This window comes from Amborella trichopoda, chromosome 4 (genome assembly GCF_054954075.1).
Source record: "Amborella trichopoda isolate Santa Cruz 75 chromosome 4, AtrichopodaSantaCruz75HAP2 v2.0, whole genome shotgun sequence".
Lineage (NCBI taxonomy): Eukaryota > Viridiplantae > Streptophyta > Magnoliopsida > Amborellales > Amborellaceae > Amborella > Amborella trichopoda.
Genome location: NC_142339.1, coordinates 56,874,734 through 56,885,746, shown reverse-complemented (window position 1 = coordinate 56,885,746; position 11,013 = coordinate 56,874,734). Strand labels below are relative to the sequence as shown.

General features: G+C 37.8%; 1 protein-coding gene across 3 annotated transcripts; it reads left to right on the top strand.

The window, feature by feature from the left end:
• The first annotated feature begins 5,799 nt into the window (after positions 1-5,799).
• Positions 5,800-9,930, top strand: LOC18422393 (uncharacterized). 3 transcript variants are annotated; one of them, XM_011623588.2, is made up of 2 exons: positions 5,800-6,016; positions 7,599-9,930. In XM_011623588.2, the coding sequence occupies exon 2, from the start codon at positions 7,895-7,897 to the stop codon at positions 9,770-9,772; it is 1,878 nt and encodes a 625-aa protein (XP_011621890.1). In that variant the 5' UTR covers positions 5,800-6,016; positions 7,599-7,894; the 3' UTR covers positions 9,773-9,930. The 3 variants fall into 3 exon arrangements, with proteins under 3 accessions (XP_011621890.1, XP_006827129.2, XP_011621895.1); XM_006827066.3 differs by having other exon boundaries at positions 5,800-6,031; XM_011623593.2 differs by having other exon boundaries at positions 5,800-6,265.
• Positions 9,931-11,013: the final 1,083 nt, after the last annotated feature.

Sequence of the window (11,013 nt, the reverse complement as noted above, 5' to 3'; positions counted from 1 at the left end):
TTTACATTTTCTTTTTGTCTCTTCAAATACTCAATTGGCTGCCTCATGGTAGGACAAAATGCCCTTTCCCATCACCATGCGTCCATTTTGTCACGCACTCATCCCTCAAATTTATTTATTGGGAAAATTACTTTGACCGTTATTACATGATGGTATAGAAATAGGCGATATTTACACATAGGTCTTTGCCCCCCATTTTTTATTTTTTTCAAGTTTGCCCCTAGTCCGTCAAATTGTATATTAATTTTATTATTATTTTATAATATTTATAAATCAGTTTAGTGCCAAAAATATCAACAACCAAATTTGTAAAGCAGTTCAATGTTCCAAAAATCGAGCCGGCCGACACTTTTTAGTCGATCCAACATCTGAAACATGGGACCGCCTTAAACATTTAAAAAATAAAGTCTAAACAGGTTCGATATTAGAAACATTGGATTTCCTTTCTAGTAACATGGTATGTGTCTCGTTGATATACATACATTAGTACTAGTAGCATGTTTCCCTTAACATATACCGATTAAGATTCTACATGTATTAGTGCTTGGTAACATCGATCCTTTAACATGCATCAATTAAGATTTCACCTCAGACAGCTCGTAAATCTCATTTTTGGAAAGTTTAAGGCAGTCTAATGTTTTGAACATCGAACCAACTAAAAAGTACAAGTGGTTGTTGTTCAATGGTTTTAACATCGAACCGACATATGAACATAAAAAAAAATTAAAATATAAAATTAATATGCAATCCGATGTTCAAAACCTCATAATGGGGGCAAACTTGGAAAAAAAAAAAGAAAAAAAAAAGGGGAGCGAGGACCTCCTCATGTTTTGGGGCTAGACCGTAATAACGGTACATACATAAATTTTCCTTATTTATTTTTGTCTCCTTCATCAAAAATTCCTTTTCTCTTTTTACACCTCCACGAAATTGTCCAAATATTATCATTTTTTTTTATGAAAAATTTTCTTGCCATATCATGTGTTCGTGTATTATTCAGTGATTTAAAGAATACATATGGGTGGGGAGTCGATCTATCAAGACCAAGAATCGGCCGAGACCGAACCAATTTCATAAAGGAATTAGTATGGGCCAGGTCCACTCTAAAATCCCTCCTTTCCTAATTTGTTCTTCTTTACTTTTAGTGATATTATATATTTCTAGATTCTCAATTCCAACCGTTTTGAATCTGCAATCAGATATGGGTGGACAATCCACGCCACTGATCCATCAAACGCTCATTAATAAGAAAATTCAACCACCATCGTTAATAATTAAGGGAATCCAACATTAATAATTGCACCACATTGTAATTTTTATTATTTAAGCATACAATATTACATGTGTGCTTAATTTATGTAAATAAGCATACAACATTACGTTATGATGTACGTTTAAGAAAATACATTACATTATAATATCATTCTATATACATTTTAATGCACATTATTATGCAATAATTTTGTGAAGCACTGCGCATGCGTCCTGATTCGTGGTCCCTCTAAGTGGACCCGACAGTGCAATTAAAAGACATTGTTTATTGCAACTTGTGGAACACCTAAGGGGAACACTAATTTATTTAGTGAGAGAGAGGTGAAATTGGCATCGACGCTAACGGAAATCTCATGCCAACTGCCAGGTTCCAACCAATTTGGCTTACTAATGAAGCTGGGGTCTTAGATCATGTAACGTATGTAAGGTGGACCTGCGTGTTTATGTCATGGGAAATTTATCAAAATACTTGTGAGATATAATCTATTTAATACGAAGAACACTTTCTAAGGCATATAGGCAAAGTGAATTAGTGTTTTCGCCCCCACAACAGACATGATGTGTCCATTGCGGTTTAGCATGAAAAATTGACCATATCAGACCTACTATGTTTATGGTGGTATTGTAATAGAGATAGTATGTTTGTGGTCGTCAATTTTTCCCCACCGTTCAAAAAAATCGGACAATGGCGAACCTATAGGTGAAAATATCGTTCATTTCTACCTATAAGTATTGTGTAGGGCTTTCCATTTAATATTATTCTGTATTGTTTGATTTTATTTCAAAATACCTATGAAAAGACACATAGTCAGAATAGCTACAAATGTTGTAAAATGTTAAATAGTGTATATGTCATGCACATGTTGATACATTTTTTATATTGTATAATATACAGATGACACACTAGTCTAATAAGGGTTAAGACATTAAACTTTTTATTAACCCGTTCCAAACCTGGGTAAAGAGGCGGATTGCATTTAGTAGGCAGCCAGTGTAAAAATTTACCATGTCTTATCATCAAAACTTGAATCCATATTGAGAATAATGGAGGAACATGATTCATATAGCTGACCCCAAATAATTGGGATAAAGCTTGAATGATAATGATGATGATGATGATAATGATACAATCGTGTTTAACACTAAGTTTAACCAATTCGACATTTCATTTTGATCTTTTTGTTATTGAAATCTTGCTACAAAAATACATAATATCACATGAAATCTTATTTCCTCCTTATTGATACCATGTTCTGATCTTCATGTCTAAAATGTCAATCTTGAAGTTGACATTTTTGACACTACTATATGTAAATTTATATCATTCACGTCGATCATCATGACTAAGATCTCGATATTTAAAATGCCGATTCCTCTCTCCTGAAACCCTATCAATACCATCTTCTCCATCGTCATATGCCATATGCGATGTTTTTTGTTCGTGCCTTCATGGATCTTCCTTATCGGACAAGTCCAGGCACACACACACACACAAAAACTTATATAAAGTTTCCCTTTAGAGTCACTTTAGATTCTCAAATGTTAGACAACAAAACTACCACCTTTCAGACACACTCTCACCTTTCAGACACAATGGTCACAAGTAACCCAAGTTATCCAATCGCCTGATTTCATGTCTAACAATTAAAAGTGATTGTAAAGCAACTGATACCACACAGTTAAGACTAATTATAAATTTTTCTTTACCAAAATTAAAGTATCTTATTCTAAATTTGTTTTTAAAGGAATTCCATGGCCAATTCCTCTATCTCCCCACAAATAGTTTTTGTTAGTTAAAATTTTATTTAAATGTAACAATTGATCTTCAAAGTGCTCACCTCATATTGACAAGGACACTTACCAAAATGGCTAGAAACTTCCTCTCCCAACAAAGCATAAATTCTTATTGCCACGTTTATCATTAGTCAAATGTTTGTCGATCCCCTCTCTCTCTAAAATATGGTTTGAAACCAATGAACCGCCATCTCTTTCTCTCTCTAAAAGATGAGAACCAATAGAACCCATTCCTGTCCTTTCACAACTTGCATCGGTTAGGAGGTTCTTGGGCATGCATTTCAACAACGCGTAAGCAAAACCCTAAGTCCAAATTATTCTCAAAAGAAATCATACTTTACCCTAATTTTGAGGGTTTATTGGGGTTTGTCATTTTTCACAGGGATACCTTGAAAATAGAGAGGTACAAGAGAGAACTTAGGGCACGTTTCGTAGAAATTATTTTTTAAAAAAATTAGTTTCCAACATTTGGTTCGCAATAAAATCCATAAACTCTTTTACTCGAGAATTTGATTTCTATGAGAGAGACCCGACCCGAATAATAATAGGTCGGGTCTAGGTCAAAAACTTGGACCTAAATATTATTCGGGTCCAGGTTCAGTCGGACCTGACGTAGACCCGACCCGAACAATATGAGTATTTGTAGGTATTCATAAATGTTGTCAATACATTTGCTTCTTAGGAATTTCTCGTTATTACGTAAAACAATAAAGAATGTGCATATATGTTGATATTCATAAATGTTGCATAACAATGTAAATGTTGCCAATAATATGTAGTATGGGTATATGATAGTCATAGGGTGGTAATGGACTCAACCAAATCTGAGACTCCGATGGTTAGACCCGACCTCAGGTCCAGGTATAGGTCTAAATTTTAGACTCGAAAGATCAAATTCGGGTCCAAAACCTAAACCCGAATACTATTCAAGTCTGGGTCTAGGTCTAGCCGGATCTGACCCATTGCCACCCCTACTTGTGAGAGTTAAGGAGCCTTAAAGATCTTATAAGGGAAGACACTTAGAGAGAAAGCCTTGATTGAGAGTCAAAAAGATATTTAACCCCGTCCCTTGATTTTAGAGAGAAAAGGCATCGTGATAAGAGAAATTCTTATTATGTGCAAGGGTGAGAAAGAGGCGCTTAATCAAGAAAGTGAAGCCCCAAGCCAACAGAGATGACCTTACCATTTAAGGGTGGAAATGGGGTGGCCAAAATTTGGCTTGAGCCCTAGAGGTCTAGTCTAGAATTGAGCCAAAGGGTGGTCTAGACCTGCATTATTTTTGGACTAGGTGAGTCAGATTATGTAGATGTTAGAACAGTTTTAGTTAAAAACTAAAAGCAAATGTAGGGTTAAGCCATGACTTCAGTGACAAGGCCACACCCAGGCATCAGAACATCATCATTTTTTTTTTTCAATTAATTGTGGTCGGCTACACAAATCCTGGTTAGTCAGTCTATTCTGTTAAAAGTCACGATTTCAATGAGACCATAAGTCTTCTTATCTTTTTTCATTACTTTCAACTTGTAACGTAGTTCAACCTAAACACTAAATCCGTATTTCAAATAAGCACAAGCCTTGTGTCACATTTTGTGGCCAGCAACTCTTGGCCGGGCTGCTCAACACATTGCCTCCTATGCCATTACTTGAAAAATCAATTCAATGGTTTTCACTATTTTACCTAAGGGTGGCAATTGGCCAGATAGCCCAATCAACTCAACTCTAACAAACTAGGTCATGTCCACAAAATGTGGCTTGAGTTCCAAACTAGGGGCAAGGCCATGACAACACTAGCCTTATTCAGCCCAACCAAACCTTCTTTTCTTTTAGTTCTCTATTATTTTTGGAGCAATGATTTCATGCAACAGTTGTATAGTAATATGATGCAACAACTTTAAAAAATCATGTTATGGCCATTTGTTTGATCCAAATTTTGAATTACATTCTTTTCAATCTAATGAGCAATCACAAAAAAGAAAAAATTGAAAAAAAAACCTAGAAAGTATTTTTTTAGCCCAATTAACATAGACCGTTCATTTTGGTGAGATGCTTAGATCTAGGCTTAGAAAGATTTTTTCATTTCCAATTTTGTTTGATGGCTTTATTATCATTAGATGAACAATGTGAAAAAAGAAAAAAAATGATTTTGAGTATACAAAGGCTAAGATCTAAAAATTCATCAAATAAATGGTCTAGATTCGTTTTTGGAGGGGACTCATTTTGACTATACGTAGGGTTCAAATTGAAATATATTTTTTTTAGAGGGATTGATTATTATAATGAAGAGAGTGTGCGTCCAAAATTTTGAATCATACAAATACCACAAGCATGATTTTTTAAAAATGTCGTTGCATGATACTATGATACAACCGTTACATAAAATCATTGTCATTATTTTATTGCTTTTATTTGGCCAAGGCCAACCCTTATGGTGATTAGGGCTAAGCAAGGCCCAAGACATGCTCAATTTCAAATTTTTACCCATAGTCTAACTAGAAGTTAGGTTCGAGTTCCGCTGCCCTGCGGATTGCCACTTTTGCCCATCTTCATCACGGTCGTCGTCAAAGCCTTTTCAGTGATGCTTCCAGAAAAACATTGGCGGAAAGAGAAAAAGAGAAGCCGGTGGGTCCAAACGAGCCGGCGCGTGAGCCGAGAGCGGAAGCCCTGCTAATGACGGCTTTTGCCACTTCAGCAGACATCTTCTTATATTTCCTCTCTCTTTGCGCCAAAACGTTTACAACCAACCAAAAAATACAGAGAAAAAGCCATGCTCTTTCTCTTTCTATTTCCCTTTCCTGGTTAACCCTAACCCTAATATTTTCTTCTTCTTCTCTGTTCTTCGCTTTCATACTCAATTTAGCTCGAAATCGACCAAGAAAAGAGAAAAAGATTGAAGCTTTTTCTTGAATTTTGCGCCTTTTGGTCTCTCTTCGATGGAATGCCTCCGGATCTCGTAAATATCTTCCAGGTTCTTCATGCACTGTGCTCTGTTAATTTTTTGTGTGAAAGATGAGATTTTGGGGGTCCCTGGATTGGTTTTTTTTGTTAATGGTTTCTAGAGCAATGGATGGTTTCTATGTGTGATGGCATTGGGGTTGAATATAGTCTGTTTTTTTTCTTCTCGGGATGGTTTGAGGAAAGAAATGGGTTTCTCTTCTAGCAAAGGATGATTATGTAGCCTTGGCTTTTTGGTGTTTTGGGGGTAAGAATCTGGGATTTTTAATGGTTTTGGTATTCGTGGATGATTGCCTGGTTTGTGTCTGCGATTATAATCGCGGTAGTAAATCAAGCTGTCTTCTTTTTGTTTGTTTTCTTTGTTCTATTTGTTCTGTACAATTGGATAGTTGTCTTTAACAGGTATGACCTGAAAACTGTTTGTTATCTGTGTTGGAATGAATATCAGTGATTCAATGCTTTTTAGTGGTTCTGCAACTATACCGTATTTGTGTATTCATTGTTATAGATTTATGTATATGATTTGATTGAAAAAGTAGGGGATTTGGAGTTAATTTACAATTCAATGCATAATCATGGCTGTGTATTGGTTTTTGTGAAAAAATAGGAAATTTGAAGTTTATTTCAGCTTTTGATTCAATGCATAGAATGTTCTATGGGTTTCTGAAAGTTCAGTTTTCTAAGTGAACAGTTTCAAAAAAAAAAAAAAGGTTCAGTTTCTTAGAATTTTTTTTGAGAAAGTTTACTTGATTTCTTAGATGTTCCACCTTATAGTGGCTTAATCAATTCTTTCTAATGATTGATTTGCAAAACTATTCATTAATTGGCCACAGAGGAAGTCTGTTTGATGGTTTCCTCCAAAGAACTATCAAAATTTGCAGTGGTTGGTGAGTTTTGAAAACTTTTGTCATCTAATAATCAAGTGAAACAATTACTTGTTTCACTTGCCTATAATAAAAAATTTGCAACAATAACCATAAATTACTCGCCTGCCACCATTTTCATAAGAATTTTCTTCTTATTAAAAATATAGTCAATTTTGGCATTGATAGCATTCTACTGTGATTGGGATGTGAATTGTAACCATGACCTGCCTTAATATGCGTTATTAACTTGTGCCTGGGATCCAGCTTCCACTTTGGTTGCATTATATAATTAATAATCAACGCAGTAGAGCTTTCCTTTACAGTCCTAGAAGTTGTTTTTATTTTCACAGCTGTAGTCTTCTACATCAGAAGTTTATTAGTACAAAAGTTTGTTTTTTTTTTAATTATACAGTCCCAGTTTTCTTCATCAGAAGCCTATTAGTTCCTTATTCTGGATCGTTGTGAGAATGGATTATCATGAGAATGGCAAGTTTTTACAGTCCTAGTTTTCTACATCAAAAGCTTTTGTAGTTTTTTATCCTGATCTTAGACCGATGATAACACAACTTTCCATGGCTAACTCCTCTTGGGAGTAACAATTGTAATTTATGTTTAGTTGAGCCATAACAGTTATTAACTATTTGTAAAGTGTGAGAACGATTAAGTGACATTCAATGACTTTTTTCTGAGATTTTCTTTTATTTGCTAATGCAGGATTAATGAAGCTTGAGGACCTTTCAGCCAAGGGTGGGGAATGCTGTACAATTGTGTGGATCTTATCTTTCCTTTTAAGAGGCTTCTATCCTAGAAATGTTGTCAGATATGACCAAATTTCCGTAAATCTTTCAGAAAAAGTTCATTGATTATCAAGTTTAGCAATATGGACAGGTCGGATACATCTGGTTTTGTGAGTGGGGGATGCCCTATATTTAAGCTCCTCATATTTTTCCAATTTGCTTGCTGCTTATAGTGTTATCTCAGACTATCAGATTGATTGGTATTTTCCTAGAATGGATCTCAACGTATCCGATCTTTACCTTCCCGAAAACACTAAAATTATCAACAACCCATTCGAAGGAACCATGCATCTCTCCCATGGTAGCCCCACTGATCACTTTGGAGATACGACCTTGCGGTTAGACATTCCTTGGTTGAGTAAACCCAAACATCACGGCCCTTTCGAGAACCCGCTTTCATGCCCATTGTCTGATGATGGGTGCCGACTAGTCCTTGGACTCGGCCCTGCAATGAGCACAAATCCCAGTGATGGTTATCCCATTCGAAGCAGCAAGGACTTGACACCACGAATTTCAGACCGAAGTATGGATAAGTGTTTAAATAACTCCAAGGCCCATGAAAATGATTTTGACATTCTAAAGCTCGGTCTCTCACATGGGTTATTTGAGACACCGGCAGAAAAGACAGACCTAGTTCATATCGATGATGAGGGCTCGACCTCAGCAGCTCGAAGGCAATCAGCAGGATACATGCAATCTCTTCTCAAAACTCAGTCTTGCACGAACATTCGAGAGAACATTGAGCTCTCAGGCCTCTATAGACTGAGCCCTGAGCCCTCAGTCACTACCGAGGGTTCCTTGGGCCTTGGGTCCAGTGGACCCTCTGATTACCGCTTCCATCCCAAGAAGTGCAAATTCGAGGGGTGCGCAAAGGGAGCGAGAGGAGCATCTGGGTTGTGTATAGGACACGGTGGTGGACAAAGGTGCCAAAAGCCTGGGTGCACCAAGGGTGCCGAGAGCCGAACAGTCTATTGCAAGGCTCACGGAGGTGGTCGGAGGTGCCAAACACTTGGGTGCACCAAGAGTGCAGAAGGGCGTACTGACTATTGTATAGGCCATGGTGGAGGCCGACGGTGTTCACACCCTGGTGGGTGCACCAAGGCGGCACGTGGAAAGTCAGGGTTGTGTATACGTCATGGAGGTGGCAAGCGGTGTCAATTCGAAGGGTGTACTCGAAGTGCTGAGGGCCAAGCAGGATTGTGTATCTCGCATGGTGGTGGACGAAGGTGTCAGATGCCTGGGTGCACAAAAGGGGCTCAAGGGAGCACAATGCATTGTAAAGCCCATGGTGGGGGCAGGCGGTGTATATTTGCAGGTTGCACGAGAGGAGCGGAGGGGAGCACGCCCCTTTGCAAAGGGCATGGAGGGGGGAGGAGGTGTGCATTTGAGGGGGGTGGTGTATGCCCAAAGAGCGTGCATGGTGGGACGAGCTTTTGTGTGGCACATGGTGGGGGAAAGCGATGTGCTTCTCCAGGGTGTACAAAAAGTGCTCGTGGGCGCACTGACTTTTGTGTGAGGCATGGAGGAGGGAAGCGGTGTGCTGCTCCAGGGTGTACAAAGAGCGCACAGGGAAGCACCGACTTTTGCAAGGCTCATGGTGGTGGAAAGAGGTGCACTTATGGGCGTGAGGGCTCAGTGCACGAGGGTATGGGCTCATGTGATAAATTTTCAAGGGGAAAAAGTGGGTTATGTGCTGCTCATGGGAGTTTGCTTCAAGACCCAAAATCTAGCAAGGTGGGTGTGGGGATTGGACCGGGATTGTTTTGTGATCTTGTTTTGGGGGATAATGAGTCTTCAAGCACGCTCTCAAGTACACATTTTGCTTCTGAGGTGGCGGTTGATACATGTGAAGGTTCATCAGAAATGGTGGTGAGGCGGCCCCTCATACCACCTCAAGTGTTGGTTCCTCTCTCAATGAAGGCTTCGAGCTTGGTGGGTTCGGAGAAAGAGAGAGAGGAGGGGAGTGGTGGAAGCTCCTGTAACTTGAGGACCCGAGCTTTGGTGATTCCTGAAGGGAGGGTGCATGGTGGTGGGTTGCTGTCTTTGCTTGGAGGGAGCATCAAGAATGGTGCTGAACATTTGCAGATCTAAAGTCACCAGCTATATTATTTGCTTATGCAGATTTTATGGACTAGAATTATGTGAATGTGTTTTTAAGTTGTGGTCATTTGTTTGTGGACTGTATGAGACTTTGGTAATTGCAAATAATGCTCTGGAAGATAATTCATATGCTTTTATGATTTCGTGAATGACGTCCGGTTTGAAATGAATTTTAGGGAAATAATCCCATATGGTCGGTCTACTTGTAGTCTGATAATACTTATAGTGTAAATAATCCCATATGGTCGGTCTACTTGTAGTCTGATAGTACTTATAGTGCAAATAATCCCATATGGTCGGTCTACTTGTAGTCTGATAATACTTAAGAGTGCATTGTTAAGAAGGGACCTCTGATGATACTTGGGAGTGCATTGTTAAGAAGGGGCCTGAATACCCTTCGAGTGTCTTACTGTCATAAGCCAATGTATGTTTTGCTTTGATGTCAATTACCAGAGATGATAGATTTCTTAGGATCAATTTGGGATTTTGAAATCAATCTGTGTTCCTGTTTTTAAACTGAAACTGTTTTTTACAGTAACATAGCTTAAGACAGCGGTGCTGCTTTGCTCCAACTTTGGGTACATTATTCAATCATTCGTGGATATATTGGATGATTAATACCATAAATGTAATCGCATCTTGTTTGCTTCAAGAAGCCTAGCAATATTGTAACATGGATTAAAAAAACAGCAGTGTTGCTTTGCTCCAATCTTCGGTACATTATCCACTCATTCATAAATATAGTGGATGATTTGGATGATTAATGCCATAAATGTAATCTTGTTTGCTTGCTTCAAGAAGCCTAGAAAAGAAACAACATAATTTGAGCTCATTTATTTAGCTTAAAGAATCCCTGCATATTAAAAATATTGCAGAAGCGATCGATATATAAATATGGGCAAGCTTTCTATGCTTCCCCTATAGCATAGAAATTCTATCCGCCCTTTTATCCAACCCTCCATTTTGAATGGAGGGCGAAGATTGCCCCAATCACAATGTCACCTCTCTACATTATTTTAATTTTAATTTTTTTTTTCTATAAACTATTTTGACACCAAATTTTGGATGTCCATTTTTCTATTAAACTTGCACTAGCAAAAAATATAAAAAAAATATTTTCAATAAAATAAAATGATCAAAATACTCCTGAAAGTTTCAAGAGGTATTTTGATTGTTATATATTATCAAAAAAGTATTTGTAATATTTTTTATAGATACACCCTAATGAGAAG